The 18,115-nt window shown below is 40.1% G+C and overlaps 1 protein-coding gene across 1 annotated transcript in view; it reads left to right on the top strand.

Annotated features, from left to right (window-relative positions):
• Positions 1-18,115, top strand: part of ubxn4 (UBX domain protein 4) — a 45,155-nt gene that overhangs the window by 3,351 nt on the left and 23,689 nt on the right. Inside the window, exons 2-4 of the mRNA XM_063048638.1 lie at positions 9,116-9,218; positions 9,350-9,378; positions 15,228-15,346. Of these exons, the coding sequence (XP_062904708.1) occupies positions 9,116-9,218; positions 9,350-9,378; positions 15,228-15,346 (251 nt within the window). The remainder of the gene's footprint in view (positions 1-9,115; positions 9,219-9,349; positions 9,379-15,227; positions 15,347-18,115) is intronic.

The raw sequence follows: 18,115 nt of genomic DNA, 5'->3' as shown, positions 1-18,115 counted from the left end.
GTTAGAACTGCTTACAGTTCAACAGATGTGATCTAACCAGAACTTTGTGTAGCAGTAGCATCAATTCTTTTTCCATTAGTTTCAATTTTATTTTCTCTACTATCAACCCTAATCCATGTCTCTGTATTCTATGGACTGGCGCTGTTGGCAACTTTTCAGCATTTTGGGTCTGACTGGGTGACGTCACGTTTTGTTCACGTTGATATCTGCCATATTTTCACTCTTTTGCTAAATCTGTTTATCTCTTGGAAGGACAAACTCCAAGGCAGAGTACAAAGTAAATGGCAGGATACTTGGTAGTGTGGAGGAGCAGAGGGTTCTGGGGCTACATGTCCACAGATCCCTGAAAGTTGCCTCACAGGTGGATAGGGTAGTTAAGAAAGCTTATGGGGTGTTAGTTTTCATAAGTCCATAAGTCGAGGGATAGAGTTTAAGAGTTGCGGTGTAATGATGCAGCTCTATAAAACTCTGGTTAGGCCACACTTGGAGTACTGTGTCCAGTTCTGGTCACCTCACTATAGGAAGGATGTGGAAGGATTGGAAAGGGTACAGAGGAGATTTACCAGAATGCTGCCTGGTTTAGAGAGTATGCATTATGATCCGAGATTAAGGGAGCTAGGGCTTTACTCTCTGGAGAGAAGGAGGATGAGAGGAGACATGATAGAGGTGTACAAAAAGAGGAATAGATAGAGTGGATAGCCAGCGCCTCTTCCCCAGGGCACCACTGCTCAATACAAGAGGACATGGCTTTAAGGTAAGGGGTGGGAAGTTCAAGGGGGATATTAGAGGAAGGTTTTTTACTCAGAGAGTGGTTGGTGCGTGGAATGCACTGCCTGAGTCAGTGGTGGAGGCAGATACACTAGTGAAATTTAAGAGACTACTAGATAGGTATATGGAAGAATTTAAGGTGGGGGCTTATATGGGAGGTAGGGTTTGAGGGTTGGCACAACATTATTCTGTGTTCTTGTATGTAAAGTATATTATGCTCATGATGCCATTGGGAGACTTGCGCGTCTTTTTTTTAATCTCAGCATCCACATAGCTGATAAATACAGTTAATATTTATGTTTTCATTTCAAGTCACTTTTTTTCCTGAGATTCAAATATCTGCCACTTCCCCCTATAATCTGTTGTCTGGAAATAATTCAGAAGATGTGTGACTCGGGTGGTTGATGGTTGGGTTGAGTTGTTCTCCGATCTTGGCAACTTGAAAACATTTCATCACCATGCAAGAAGACATGGTCAGTGCACTGTTAAATGTAGTATATCATCATCATCTTCTTCTTGTTTTACGGCGGTTGGCACCCAGCTTAATGGTGCATTACCGCCACTATGTAGTATATCCTCCGAATGCTTGGCTTTTATATGTTTTTCAATCAGCTGATTGGATATCAGTTCGGAAACTCAATTGTGATGTGGGGAGGAAATCTCTTTGCTGATTGGTTGCGTGTGGTCCGAAATTTTGCCTGTATCAGCTCATAAATAAAATCAAGGTCTACGTGTTTGTTTACAGAATTGTTCATGGAAAGCCATAGTTCCAGGAGTTCTCTTGCTTGCTGAGGGTTTGCTTGCTTGTCCTCTCGATCTTCATGACTGTCCTTAGTCTCTACCCAGGAAGATCGAGAGGGGCACAAGTTTGACTGGGCATCAGTGAAAGTCATGGCGCAAGCGAATACGCTACCCGGAAGAGAATTCTGAGAAGCGTGGTTTTCAGTGAACAATTCTGTAAACAAACGTGTAGACCTCAGCTTTCATGAGAAATTTCCATGTATCATCTGAAAATCGATGCAAATCACATTTCCAGAATTACACTTTAGTTATCGCTGAAGCGCACCTGGTGGTGATCACCTGCGCTTTCATCAATTGGGCTGCACCCAATAATCTAACATTTAACAAATTGAAAGAAATTCTAAGATTTCAATATTGTTAAAGTGTTGGCATGGTTAACATGGTTCTCAGATACAAATCCCATCATGACTTCAGTTCTTAAAACTTTTGGACAGATTAAATTGGGTAGATTAGTTGGAAAATATTAACATTGTGAGGTGCACAACTGAAGTTGTAGAAATAAATAGGAATTTGACCTTTTAGGTATTTGTTAATTAAATATGTGATGTTTCATTTGGAACCAAGAACAAGAGCTGGAATTGACCATTGAATTCTTATGCCTTCTCCACCATTCAGCACCATTATAACTGATCATCCACTTCTCCTGCCTGTTTATACCTTCTCCCCTCCCTTTAACAACACAAATACACAATATATCTAACTTCATTATATTTAGTAACTTGGACACCACTGCTTTCTGTGATTCGTCATCCTCTATGTGAAGACATTTCCCTTGATTTCAGTTCTAAATGACACACTTTATATGCTGAGGAAGTAACCACTGGTTTGGGTTTCTTCCTCTGTCCAGTTAAGCTAATCTATTAGAGTGTTATTAGAGTGTTATAGAGTGTTAAAACCCCTCTTGCTCTTTTATACTCTATTGACACTTAATTGTCTTCCCCTGTCCAACCAGCCATTCCAGTCTGGTGACTCTTTGTGGTAATGGCAATAGCGTCCTTCCTCAGGGAAACCAATTCTGGATGAGGTCTCACTAAGGTCCCTGTAAGGCTACAACAAGACGTCTTTACTTCTGTATTCAGATTCTTTTAGAACAAAGCTAATGTTTATTTTCTTTCTTCACCACTTGCTGTACTTAAAAGCTTGCTTTCAGTAATGCGTGTACAGTGACATCCAGGTCTCAATGTCCTTGTCAATTTATGCCTATTCAAATAAAATTCCTATTTAGTTCCAAGGTGGATAGCTTCATATTCATCTGCATCAATCTGCACCTACCTTGCAGTTACTTATTCCACCAGCTTGTCTAAATCACATTGGAGCCTCATTGCAAATATTTCATAGCTCACACTACCTCCTATCCCTTTCTTCCTCATCCCTCACCCCCTCTATGTGGTCTGAAAATTAGAGACTGCACTTAATTCCATCATCATGATCATTGATAACCATTTTGAATCCCTGTGGTGCCCTGCTAATTATTGTATCCTTCTAGAGAAACAGTTATGGTTATTTCTTTAGTTATCTACCTGTCAACCAATGTTCAGTTCATCTCCATACGTTACTACTTACCTCAGTGTTTTAACAAGTAATGTTGGATGTTATCAAAAAGCTGCAAGTTTCTGAATGCCACATCCATTGATTCTCCTTTATCAGTAGGTGGTACTTCAAATTCCATTAGAGTTGTTAGACTTTGATTGCTCCTTAAAATATTTCTTTAATTTACCTCTTGCTTTGTATTAAACCAGCTTGAAAAACATTATGTTTTAAAATTTTGAAAATCTGAAACAAAGAATAATTCTCCTTTCTGTACTTAATAGAGATTGAGAAATAAATGGCGGTGTTACTTAACTTTCCTAGGGAACATCTTGAAAGTAATCAGCAATTGTATTATCTTTCTCCCCTGACAAAACAGCCAGATGATCTCCCTGTGTTACCACAAGGCAGCTCTGCATGGCTTTGTCTTGACAAAATCCAAATGATTATGGTATTAGGTCATAGATCAGTTTATAAATGGCTGCACACATTCAAGAAGCAGAATTGCCTACTTGTTCATTTGTTACTGTGCATCTTCAGTTTAATATGCAAGTCTTAAAGGAATGCAAAAAATAGTCTGTTTTCTGTTGAAGATGTTATTAATAAAATGACTTGTAATCATTTGACTCCAGAATATTTGTTTAAAGATTAGCTTTGTTTGTCATGAAATGCGTCGTTCATGTCAACGATCATCACAGTCCAAGGATGTGCTGGGGGCAGCCCACAAGTGTTGTCACGTTTCCAGTGGCAACATAGTATGCCCACAACTTATGTCTTTGGAATGTGGGAGGAATCGGAACACCCAGAGCAAACCCATGCGGTTATGGAGAGAAAGTACAAGCTCCTTAAAGGACAGCAATGGGAATTGGAACTGGAGTACATGTCAACTTGAACAGCTTTTCGTTCCTTCTGTTCATGGTTGCATCACTGGGTTTTACCAAGCCAGTTATGGAGGCACAGTATATTTAGAGAGATGTTATGGTGGTGCAGCAGTTAGCATTTCAGATCCAAGGATCCACATTCAGCCATGCCTGATGTCTAGAGAAACATAGAAAACCTACAGCACAATATAGGCCCTTCGGCCCACAAAGCTGTGACGAACATGTCCTTACCTTAGAACTACCTCGGCTTACCCATTGCCCTCTAATTTTCTAAGCTCCATGTACCTATCCAGGAGTCTCTTAAGAGACCCTATCGTTTCCGCCTGCACCACCGCTGCTGGCAGCCCATTCCACGCACTCACCACTGCATAAAAAAACTTACCCTGACATCTCCTCTGTACCTGCTTCCAAGCACCTCTATGCCCTCTCATGCTAGCCATTTCAGCCTAGGAAAAAGCCTCTGACTATCCACATGATTAATACCGCTTATTATCTTGTACACCTCTATCAGGTCAACTCTCATCCTCCATCACTCCAAGGAGAAAAGGCTGAGTTCACTCAACCTATTTTCATAAGGCATGCTTCCAAATCCAGGCAACATCCTTGTAAAATTCCTCTGCACCCTTCCTATGGTTTCCAGGTCCTTCCTGTAGTGAGGCAACCAGAATTGAGCACAGTACTCCAAGTGGAGTCTGACCAGGGTCCTATATAGCTGCATCATTACCTCTGGGCTCTTAAACTCAATCCCATGGTTAATGAAGGCCAATGCACCGTGTGCCGCCTTAACCACAGAGTCAACCTGCATAGCAGCTTTGAGTGTCCTATGGACTCGGACCCCAAGATCCCTCTGATCCTCTACACTGCCAAGAGTCTTGCCATTAATGCTATGTTCTGTCATCATATTTGACCTACCAAAATGAACCACCTCACACTTATCTGGGTTGAACTCCATCTGCCACTTCTCAGCCCAGTTTTGCATCCTATCAATGTCCCGCTGTAACCTCTGACAGCCCTCCACACTATCCACAACACCCCCAACCTTTGTGCTATCAGCAAATTTACTAACCCATCCCTCCACTTCTTCATCCAAGTCATTTATAAAAATCACAAAGAGTAGGGGTCCCTGAGCAGATCCCTGAGGCACACCACTGGTCACCGACTTCCATGCAGAATATGACCAGTCTACAACCACTCTTTGCCTTCTGTGGGCAAGCCAGTTCTAGATCAACAAAGCAATGTCCCCTTGGATCCCATGCCTCCTTACTTTCTCAATAAGCCTTGCAGTGGGGTACCTTATCAAATGCCTTGCTGAAATCCATATACACTACATCTACTGCTCTTCCTTCATCAATGTGTTTAGTCATATCTTTAAAAAATTCAATCAGGCTCGTAAGGCACGACCTGCCCTTGGCAGAGCTATGCTGACTATTCCTAATCATATTATACTTCTCCAAATGTTCATAAATCCTGCCTCTCAGGATCTTCTCCATCAACTTACCAAACACTGTAGTAAAACTCACTGGTTTATAATTTCTTGGGCTATCTCTACTCCCTTTCTTGAATAAGGGAACAACATCCACAACCCTCCAATCCTCCAAAACCTCTCCCATCCTCACCGATGATGTAAAGATCATCGCCAGAGGCTCAGCAATCTCCTCCCTCGCTTCCCACAGTAGCTTGGTGTACATCCAGTCCGGTCCCGGTGACTTATCCAACGATGCTTTCCAAAAGCTCCGCACATCCTCTTCCTTAATATCTACATGCTTAAGCTGTTCAGTCCACTGCAAGTCATCCGTACAATCGCCAAGATCCTTTTCCATAGTGAATACTGAAGAAAAGTATTCATTAAGTACCTCCGCTATCTCTTCCAGTTCCATACACACTTTTCCAATGTCACACTTGGTTAGTCCTATTCTTTCATGTCTTATCCTCTTGCTCTTCACAAATGTAGAATGCCTTGGGGTTTTCCTTAATCCTGTCCACCAATGCCTTCTCATGGCCCCTTCTGGCTCTCCTAATTGCATTCTTAAGCTCCTTCCTGCTAGCCTTATAATCTTCTAGATCTCTATCATTACCTAGTTTTTGAACCTTTCGTAAGCTCTTCTTTTCTTCTTGACTAGATTTACAACAATCTTTGTATACCACGGTTCCTGTACCCTATCATCCTTTCCCTGTCTCACTGGAATGTACCTGTGCAGAACACCATGCAAATATCCCCTGAACATTTGCCACATTTCTTCCGTATGTTTCCCTGAGAACACCTGTTTCCAGTTTATGCTTCCAAGTTCCTGCCTGATAGCCTCATAATTCCCCTTACTCCAATTAAACGTTTCCCTAACTTGTCTATTCCTATCCCTCTCCAATGCTATGGTAAAGGAGATAGAATTGTGATGACTATCTCCATAATGCTGTCCGATTGAGAGATCTGACACTTGACCAGGTTCATTTCCCAATACCAGATCAAGTACAGCCTCTCGTCTTGTAGGCTTATCTACATATTGTGTGAAGAAACCTTCCTGAACACACGTAACAAACTCCACCCCATCTAAACCCCTCACTCTAGGGAGATGTCAATCAATATTTGGGAAATTAACATCTCCCACCACAACAACCCTGTTATTATTACACCTTTGCAGAATCTGTCTCCCTATCTGTTTCTTGATGACCCTGTTACTATTGGGTGGTCTATAAAAAATATCCAGTAGAGTTATTGACCCCTTCCTGTTCCTAACTTCCACCCACAGAGACTCCATAGACAACCCCTCCATGACTTCCTCCTTTTCTGCAGCTGTGACACTACCCCGATCAACAGTACCACGCCCCCACCTCTTTTGTCTCCCTCCCTGTCCTTTCTGAAACACCTAAAGCCTGGCATTTGAAGTAGCCATTCCTGCCCCTTCACCATCCAAGTCTCTGTAATGGCCACAACATCATAGCTCCAAGTGCTGATCCACGCTCTAAGCTCAACTGCTTTGTTCATAATACTCCTCGCTCGATTGAGCGCGTCCCTTCTCGATCACCTGCCTATCCTCCCTTTTGCACTGTCTCCAATCTTTCTCTATTTGTGAGCCAACCTCCCTGTCATTCAAAACTTCAGTTCGGTTCCCACCCCCCAGCAATTCTAGTATAAACTCTGCCCAATAGCCTTAGCAAACCTCCCTGTCCTTTTTGTACAGGTCACACCTGTCCCAAAAGAGGTCCCAATGATGCAGAAATCTGAATCCCTGCCCACTGCTCCAGTCCCTCAGCCACGCATTTATCCTCCACCTCTGTTCTCCTTTTGACTGTTCTGGTTTTGTCTTGTATCTGCAAGGATTTACAAGGATGTTGCCTGGATTGGGGAGCATGCCTTATGAGATTAGGTTGAGTGAACTCAGCCTTTTCTCCTTGGATCAACGGAGGTTGGGAGGTGACCTGATAGAGGTGTATAAGATAATGAGAGGCATTGATCGTGTGGATAGTCAGAGGCTGAAATGGCTAGCACGAGAAGGCATAGTTTTAAGGTGCTTGGAAGTAGGTACAGAGGAGATGCCAGGGGTAATTTTTTTATGCAGAGAGTGGTGGGTGTGTGGAATGGGCTGCTGGTGGTGGAGGTAGAAATGATAGAGTCTTTTAAGAGATTCCAGGATGGCTACATGGACCTTAGAAGAATAGGGGGCTATGAGTAAAGCGTAGGTAGTTCTAAGGTAGGGACGTGTTCGGCACAGCTGTAGGTTTTCTGTGTTTCTCTCTGAAAGACAGGTTGTGAGGCTAATTAGTACAGGTCCACAATCCCTTATCCAAAATCCTTGGGGCCAGTTGCATTTCGGAATTCAGAACTTTTTGGATTTCAGACCCCCTCCCACCCCGATACCAAAAAGCACGTATGCTCAAGTCCCTTATTTAACCTGTCTCGTCCACCGCACTGAGCCAGGCCTTTAAGACCCAGCGGCGCACCAAACCTATGCACGTCATCCCGTATATTTTAAATCATCTCTAGATTACTTACAATGTAAATATGATGTAAATGTTATACTCTATTGTTTAGGGAATAATGAGAAGAAGAAATTTTATTTCCAACAAAAACATTCAATAAAACATAAAAATATACAGCTTCAAACGAACCGAATCAAACAGATGGTAAATGACTTATTGGAATAAATGTAGAACGTCACTGTCACTATAAAACTTCAGTAACTTGTCTTTCTGTTTATTTAAATTATATACAGTGATTCCAACACCATTTTCTTCAGTAAGACGCTGCACAGACACACCACGATCAAGCTTCTGCAATTACTCCACTTATTGATAGGGAAGATTCCTTCTCTTTTTCTCATTGTTACCCAGAGGGGTATCTGTAGCTCTTTGACATTTTCACAGTGAAATTAAACACAAAGTCAACAGTGAACACAAAATATCAGCAAACAGCAAATGCATGTGTAACCAGTACGAGCTCTGAGCCACCACTGACGTCTGGCGGCCTCTGCTAGTGCTGCCACGTCACACCTGAGTGACGTCAGCTGTCAGTGAAAAAAAACTTCGGTTTTCAGAGCTTTTTGGATTTCAGAATTTCGGATAAAGGAATGTGCACCTGTACTGTAATTTGTCCTTTAGTGTGAGTAAGTACTAAAACTAATTAAAGGGATTATATGGAAGAGAGTAACTTGGAGAGCAACAGGAAAATAGAAATGGATCATCAGGCCATTTAGTATTGCTCTTTTGGGATGGATCAGTAGGCTAAATGACTGTTTCCTATATTAGAGTAAGTAGAAAAGTACAGAATAAATGAGAAATGTAATTGTGAATGGGAAAATGTGTCTTACCAAATTGATTATGTTTTTAAGGCAGGACGAAGAGGATGATTTGGTTTGTTTTATAAAGGCCTCTGATCAGACCTCACATGGTAAGCTGGGTTAGAAATTATTAGCCCATGGGATCCAAGTAAGAGTGGCAGAGATGCATATTGTACTTGCATTAAGTATAATTTTCAGGTAATTTTGCAGAGAATATATTAGAGTGCACTCAAGTGCAATATTCATTTGATTTACTAGAACACATTCTAATCAAGAAGTTGTTTTTAGATTTGAAAGTAGTAATGAACTGCATGTCTCACTTTGAAATAATGTTTTGGTCTCTTGAATACTGATTTTTATTTTTAGGGGACGATGAACAGTCCAGACAGATGGCTGCAAGTTGGGAAGCTGAAGGAGTAGGGGAAGCAACTGTAAACTCTTTTGTTGCTATTAAAATAGATGCTAAAAGGCAAGTATCCCGTGTACATTCACGGAATGGTGGATTATGGTATTTCGTTTGTTTTTGAATCATTGATATTGAGATATTTTTAAATAGATCTAAAAACCATTATAATATTTGACAATTTTTTTATTCTACAGTGAAGCATGTATGCAGTTTTCTCAAATTTGTATCCTTTTTCTCTTCTGTTCTTAAAAGTTAGGTTCCGTTTTCATCTAAGCACTTTTAAGCATTTAAGTATCTTTCCCCTTCCTTCTCAGTTCTGAAGAAGGGTCTTGGCCCGAAATGTCAACTACCTAGTCATTTCCATAGATGCTGCCAGACCTGCTGAGGTCCTCCAGCATTTTGTGTGTGTTGCTTGTCCCAAAGACTTAGTTTTGGTCAGCTCTATTGTAATTGAATTTCTAAGTCATGCACACTTGTCATGGAAGTGTGTTTTCTTGGGTATGGCAATAACCAGGACCCCTTGGGTTGCAGAAGATTTAGCTTATGGAAGTCTTACACAAGTTCCCCTATTAACCTTCAGGAATTATGTGTTGTGGTTAACAGTTAATTAATTCAAGTCAACTGCTCTTCATAAAGCTGCTCACATACAGTTTTCCTACAGTTATCAAACATTTACATTGTCTTTAAGAATGCAGCTATAGGTTCATAGGCAGAGGCTGCTTTAGCGAATTTCTTTGGAAATTCACAAAGCAAATCTTTTCTAATAGCACCTGTAAAATACTTTATCAAACTACGTAACATCCTTTGAAAATTTAAGGCCCCCTAAAACAAGCCATTAGATGAGGGACATTCTGATTCGGTACCATTGTAACTACTTGGAAAGGCAATAAATAAATATTCATCTTAATTAGTCCTCATTAAAATTGTTAGTTTCTGACTTGGGAAAAAAATCCGCTTACAGACATTCCTTTAGAAATGAGCCCTTGAGTAACCTGGGGACGGTCTGTACCAGATCTTTTAAATTCATTTTTGTATCCTGGGATACGATTTTAACTTTTAGCATTTGAGTTGCTGATTCATCACCATAACTACCTAGTTATTGTGAACTAATCATTTGTGTAATTTAGCCTATACGAATTACTATGGAATACACTTTGCATCTCCTTGAGTTCTCTGATTTACATGTATCGACCAAAAAAATCAAACTACTTGAGACAATATAAAATGTGATCTCTTATCAAATATTCTTTTGATTTGTGAAAATAGGGAAACTTAATGGCATAGATAAAATGGGAAAACACATCTGCAACATAATGTGTGTATTCTGATTTGGCAGGTAATTTTGTAAGGGTAGAACTGATTTCATGAGGATTTTGTGTTATTTTAGCGTGAGGATTTTGTCCATCCATTGGTAATTTTTGAAAATACTGTATGTTCTGCTTGAGATTTTATATGAATAAAACACTTCAAAAGAATAAAGTGATTATTTGGAGTGTTGCTTTTTCATCATTTTTTCCACATAGCAGTTGTTTTACTAGAATAAGACATTGAATAAGAATTCTATGGATGGACTTATACAGAATTAGAACTGGGAAATTAGAGAAGGCTGAGTCAGATCGTTGAGACCTTGGGATAACTTAAATAGAAAAGCAAAGAATATGATGGTGGAGAAATAATGCCAATGATTGAAATTCTAGATAATTTTAAAAATAGTGGTTATAAAAATAAATAGAAGGGTTATTTTATTTTGGATGCAATTCAGTGGAAGTAATGTAAATAGATCTTCTCTTGCCTTCCTCTGATATGGACTTAGTTTAGGCTGGGACAATTTGGCCTTGTTTCATTATAGATGTGCAAAGCACTGTGTATGTGAGACAAGGTCTTAATCTCAACATTTAAATTATTTTATTCTTCAGAATTTATTCTTTTATCAGTGGTTCCTGGTAAAAATCTTTTAAAATACTGTTTTGCTCAACAAATGTGAGACTTCTAAATGGCAGTCAGTGATGAAAAGCATTGTGTGCCATCTTGTTTAATTAACTTGTAGAACTATTTTTCCATTAAGTAAGATTTCTTATTGGTCTTACAGTCATTTGTCACACAGTTGAATTTTCATGCAGCTGTCTCATTTGGTATGGTGTTCCAATTTATATTGTTACTATGTACTTTCTATAATAAGACAGCAGCTGTCCAATCAGTAGCAAATCTTTTAAATAATTCGGTATATGTAGGACAGTCTGCATTTTGTGAGGGAGGTATTCTGACTGTTTTGTGGTGAACTGCTAGCAATAGATTCAAGATTGTTTAACAGAATTTCCAGTACACAAGTGTAAAGTAGAAGAATTAATTGTTACCCCTGATCAGATGCAGCACAGAAAAACACAATATGATAAAGTTCACGATCATAAAACAAACAACATGAATACATCAGATAGCTTCTATACATGGGTTGTTTGTATGTCCATAAAGTGATGCTAAGCACAGGAGTGTCTGTACATAAGGTGACTCTGACAGGAAATGATGAAGTGGTAGTGATGGGGGGTGTGGTCTTGTGGGTGGAGGTGTTGATCAGCCTTACTGCTTGGGGAAAGTACTGTAACTGTTTTTGAGACTGGTGGTCCTGGCATGGATGCTACATAACCTCCTGCCTGATGGGAATGGAGAAAAAAGTCCATGAGCAGGGTGTGTAGGATACTTCATGATGTTATTGGCCTTTTCCAGGCACTCTTCTGTACATATGTCCTTGTTGGTGGGTAAGCTGGTGCCATTAATACATAGGGCAGTTTTGACTACCTGTTGTAGAGCCGCCTTTTCTGCCACAGTGCAGTTTCTATATCATGCAGTGGTGCAGTTTGTCAGGATGCCCTCTGCTGTAACCTAGAAGGATGTGAGTATAGATGTACAAAGTCCAGCTCTCCTCAACCTCCTCAGAAAGTAGAGGTATTTGTGAGCTTTCCTGATTGTATAGAATGTCTTCTGGGACCGTGAGAGGTTGTGGCAAGAAGAGCACTCCCAAGAGATTGAAACTGCCTGCAGTTTCCACTCTGCCGTTGATGTAAAGAGGGCTGTAAGTGGTGTAAGTTCTCCTGAAGTTGATAACCATTTCCTTTGTCTTGTTGACGTCGAGGAAGAAGTTTTTTGCCTGGCACCGTACCTCGATCTCTTCCTCCATCTCTCTGTAGGCTGTCTCATCGTAGTTGATGATGAGCCCCACAGCTGTCGTGTCATTGGCAAACTTGATAATGTGATTGCTTGAGTGTTTGGCCGTGCAGTCACGTGTGAGCAGAGTGTACAGCACCCAGCCCTCGGGGGCTCCTGTGTTGAGGATGATGATGGGAGGGAGGAGCAGTTGTGCATCCTGACTGTCTGAGGTCTGTTCATTAGGAAGTCCAACACCCAGTTGCACAGTGGTGTATTTAGACTGAGGAGCAGGAGTTTGTTCACCATGGTCTGTGGGGCAATAGTGTTGAATGCCGAACTGAAATCCAGAAACAACATTCTGACATGTGTCCTTGTTTTCTAGGTGTGTCAGGGTCAGGTGCATGACAGGTGCTATGGTGTTGTCGGTAAACATATGGGTGAGTGTCCAGTGTGGCAGGATTGGAGTTTTTGATAAGTGCTATTACCACCCACTCAAAGTGCTTCATGATCAGAGCTGCTAGGAGGTAGTTGTTAAGTTCTGAAGCTGTAAAGTTCTTTAGTACAGGTCTGATGGTGGCTGATTTGAAGCATGTGGGGACAGCAGCCTGTATGTTAAAAGTTGAAGATGTCAGTGAGCTGGTGTGCACACTAGAGTACTTTCTAGTTCAAGGCTTTGCTACGCTGGGGAAAACCACTATATTATAAATTGGAATTGATTTTTTTATTGTTAAATGTACTGAGGTACAGTGGAAAACTTAATTTTGCAAGCTGTCCATATAGATCATTTCAAAACATAAGTATGTTGAGTTAGTATAAGGGGAAGAACAATAACAGAAGGTCAGATAGGATGCTACACTTACAAAGTGTAGGTAGACAATCTAGTAGGAGCATGATGATGTGGATTGGATGGTCAAGAGTTCACCATTAACATTCAGAGTCAAAGTTGAGTTTATTGTCTTATGCACAACTGTATTGAAATTGGTTTCTAATTGAAAAACTTGCCTTACATATTGTTCATACAGATTAAATCATTACATAGTGCATTGGGGTAGTGCAAGGTAAAACAATAAGAGAATGCAGAATAAACTGCAACTACAGAGAGATAATGAGATCTTCATAATGAGATAAATTGTAAACTCACGAGTCCACCTTATTGTAGTAGCGAACCATTCAATAGTCTTATAACTGTCCTTGAGCTTGGTGATGTGTGCTTTCAGGATTTTGTATTTCCTGTCCAATGGGAGATGAGGGAAGAATGTCCCAGGTGGTGGAGTCTTTGATTATGCTGCATGCACAGGTGCAATGGAAAACTTGCAGCATAAGATAAGTAGTATTTACAAAATAAGTATAAATTATATATAAATCATGTGCAATTTTTACAGGAAAGAACACATTTAGAACAAAAACAAAGTCCATTGTGGTACCAAGTGATCAAAATAGTCATAGTTCTCTACTGGGTTAGTGATTAGGGTTATGTAGGTTAGTTTTTAGGAAGTAGCTGTTCTTGAACCTGGTGGTGTGGGATTTCAGATTACTGCACCTCCTGCCTGAAGTTAGCTGCAGGAAGATGGTGTGATGCGAATAGTGGGGATTTTTGAGGACAGATACTGCTTTCTTGAGGCAGAGCCTCATAGAATCCTCTGATTGTCGGGAAGGATGTGCTTGTGACATATTAGGCTGAGTCCACCACTCTCTGTAGTTTCTTGCATTCCTGCACATTCCCATTGCTGTAACCAGACCATGTGCAGCCAGTCAGGGTACTTTCAGAGTCTTAAATCAGTGGGATGAAAGCTGTCTTTGAGCCTAATGGTGCATGCTTTCAAGATTTTGTATCTTCTGTCTGATGAAAGGCGGGGGAGGTGAGAGAATGTCCATGGTGGGTGAGGTCTTTGAGTACACCGGCTGCTTTTACCAGGCAGCAAGAAATGTAGACAGTTAATGAAGGAGAGGCTGTTTCTCTGATGGACAAAGCAGTGCTCACAACTCTGCAATTCCTTGCTGTCTTGGGAAGAGCTCTTGCTATACCAAGTTCTGATGCAACCAGATAGAATGCTTTCTATTGTGCATGCTTCCAATTGTCAAGGCTCAATAAGGACCTGTTAGACTTCTGAGAAGTAGAGGTGCTGTCGTGCTTTCTTGGTCATGACGTCTATTTAATTGGAGTAGCACAAGCCATTGGTGATACTTAAACGATGGAACTCAACGCCTCAGCACTATTAATACATATAAAGGCATGTGCCTGCACCTGAAATCAATGTCCAATGCCTTTGTCCTGATGACATTGAGGGAGAGGATGATGTCTTGACTAGTCTACAGTAGGGTCATGTTCAAGCTTGCAGATAAGATCACCCTTGACTTCTTTCTCCCAAAAAAAATAGGTGCTAGCCTGTTCAGTGACTCCCCGTATCTCAAGCCATCCATTCTGGCAACATCCTTGTGAATCTTTACTTCACATTCTCTAGCGCAAATACTTAAAATATTTTGCGTTTCTAGGTGCTTTATTTGTAATTTTCTTTGTTTATTTCATCTTTAGTAGTTGAATTCATTTCAAATTCAAAAGTGTTACTCAATTTTACAACTTTTCAACTTTACAACTTTTCAAAGATTTTCTAGCACGTTCATCAGTGAAGTTTAATCTGGCAAGCCTGTGTGGCCTGATTATCTTGCGCAAGGCTGACAAATGTAGTTTAGTGAGTTTTTGTCCAAAAATGTCTTCTTTACAGATGCACTGAAGATAAATGTGGGACAGTTCCCAGCACTGAGTACAGGCTTTGGGCCCTATTAAGCGAGTTCCACTCTGAAGGGATTGCAGATTTTAACCAATTAAGACTTCTCCACTGTTATCAGTTTATATGAATGTATAAATAAAGATATTGTTCAACTTGCCTTTGCACTTTACTCAAAAATGATCCTTAAATCAAGAATATACAGATCCTGTGGTGTGCATCCCATCATGTTTTTTTATAGGAGACAATGGAATCCCATTGGAGGTGATTGCTGGTAGTGTGACTGCAGAGGAACTTGTAGCTCGAATTCAGAAAGTGAAAGAAGTAAGCAATGATTTTTCTTGTTCTTCTTTAGTGATAACTGCATTTAATTTTCATTTTAGTACATCTTTAAGCTTAAATTGCATAACAAAAATGTATAATGAATATGTAATCAGAGTTTTAAAGCTATTAAAATTAACTATTGCTCTCATTTAGAGTCTGTATTTGACCATATTTATGCTATAGTAAATTGGAACATGGATAGGTAATGATTTAAATGTTTTGAAAAAGGGCATGTATTTTCTTTTCCAAGGTTAATCAGTCATCAAGTATACTTCTACATTTAAAAAAAATTCATTTAGATTTTTTCATGAAATTCCTCATTCAGGTATGATTTCCCTGTTAAGAATCAAACGCCATTAATGGCATCGATTGTTTTTATTTGATAGATTAGTTGCTGCAATGTGGAATTATTATATTTGTTTTAATTATGTCAGAGCTTTGGATAAGTTAATTTCTGCATTCCCAGCAGTTTCTGTACTGTTGCTCTTAGCCAGATGATTTTGTATGGTTTTCATTCTCCTTGCATCACAGTGAGAATCTTGTTATATTTGTAAAATGTGCCAAAATAGTGTTTATGGTTACCTAACTGGCTCAAAGATCAACTGGTGATGTATTTGCATTCATGGCTAGTTGATTCTTTTGCTGAATTCCAACTCTTTCATGTATTATGATGCAGAGAACTGTTGAATCATTATGGTGATATGCAGATTAGCTACGGAAAGTTTAGAGCAGAAATGACCCTATTATAGATTTCCTTCCTGTCACTAGAGAATACATGGATTTGTGATTCATTAATGTAATTGTTTTCTAAGATGATTTATTTCTGAAAACAGAAAAATTAATTTCAGGAATGCCTTTGAAGCCTTAAGGTACTATAAAATTTCTTGCAGCTCCAATAATATAGGGAAATACTACAAATGCAATATTTAATTTGATGGCATAATGAGACAGAAAAAAAGATGGTTGAAAAAGGTATGGATTGAAGCTGTGATGCTTCCTCGTGTTGAATGTGATTTTTATAGGACTTGCCTGTAGGGACAAACAAGGGCTCCCTCTCATTCAAAATAATGCTACTTTATAACTGCAGCATTCCTTTTCTCATAAATTGTCATCCCTATTTTGCACTGAAATCTCAAGAATGGACCACTAGACTCTGGTGCTTTCGTGCTGCACTGGGCCAAGTCTGACAGCATTCGTTGTCTGACATTTTAAAATCAAACTTTTTCAGAAGTTCTGTTTCTGTTAAAATCTTATGTGTTCATTCCAAATTGAGTTGACATACTTAGATTAATGGCCTGGAAGAACAGGCAAACTATAGGATATCCTTGTTGAGCAATTATACAAAAGTAGGTAGGAGGACATGTTTATTAGGGCTACAACTGGATGTTGAATGCCTGACTGAGTAGGCAAAAATGGAGTTGAATTAGATAAATGAGGTTATGCACTTTGGAGGCATCTGAAGGCAAACTGTTATCAAAATCAAAAGAGCAGATTGCAGATCAGTCAAGTACAGAAGGATCTCTGTGAATCACAATTTGGAAAGCATGTGGTCTTTATTAGAAGAGGACTGAAGTTTGGAAATGAGTATTGTTACAATTACACAAAGGTGCTGGTGAGACCACACCTGGAGTAACATGCATTAGAAAGGCTATTCTAGTAATGGAAATAGTCAGAAAGGCATTCACTGGCCTAACTCCTGGGATGAGAAGATTTTCCATTAGGATGGTGGCATGCTCAGAGGCAACAGCCACACAGGGTCCAATCAAAGGTGCATTTGTTCTTTTTTGCAAACACAAGTCACTGCTGGATACGAAGAACATCAAGTATAGCAGGGCTATCCCATCAGTGAGTTGCTCAGTAGTAATGGAGATGAACTTAGTACGCAACAAGTCCCGGCGACAATGCATCGACAATACACAATGTTATGCCAAGATGGTGCACGATCCAACAAATGGAGCAAGTGATTAACTTGGATGTTTTTACTGGGATTTCAAGACCCTATTGGGCATTGGTAACCTACAATACTGCAAGTCCGTTCATTGGCGGAGTTGTGTTGCTTTAATAGTGGCGAGGAGTAGGCCTCTGCCGCTGGGTCACCTTGGATGCAGTGGCCTATTGCTGCTGCCTGGGGGGAGAGAGAGGGCCTCTACTGAGCCCACTGGAATAGTGCTAGGTTGGGGGCAGGCCCCCTCCTGTTGGTGCTTTAGAACAATCTATAGTCATGTCACTCAGGGACTTGGGCTATATTTTTTTCTTTGTGACTGAATGTTTTTCTGAAATCATAACCATATGTGTTATGTGCAGTTTGCTGTTGGTCATATGTTTTGCATCTTGACCCCAGAAGAACACATTTCGCTTGACTTTATTCACGTACAGTTAAATTATAATTAAACTGGAACTTGAATTTGAACATTCCTCATGAGTGGCTAAAGAAATAGGGTCTGTGTACTTTGGAGTTTAGAAGAGTTTGAAGTGATCTTTTTTCAAACATAGAGACTGTTATAAAATCCTTGGGGGCATGGCAAGGAAGATGTTGAGGTACTTCCAGTAGTAAAAGAGACATAATTACAGCATTTTGTGGAAATTGTGGCAAAGCAAGGGTTAAAATGTGTGCTTACCAAACAGTGCACAGACGCTTTGTACAGCTTTTCTCTGTGTGAAGGCTCACTAAGACATCTTGTGTAGACATTGTGCAGTCACCCAGGCTGAACGTGTCCCTTGAAAGCCTAACTCTTGTACGGCCCTTCTGAACTCAGGTCGCTGAGCATA

This window comes from Mobula hypostoma, chromosome 5, assembly GCF_963921235.1.
Source record: "Mobula hypostoma chromosome 5, sMobHyp1.1, whole genome shotgun sequence".
In the NCBI taxonomy this organism is placed as follows: domain Eukaryota; kingdom Metazoa; phylum Chordata; class Chondrichthyes; order Myliobatiformes; family Myliobatidae; genus Mobula; species Mobula hypostoma.
Note: the sequence above shows the minus strand (reverse complement) of the source record. Positions and strands in the feature narration are given on the sequence as shown.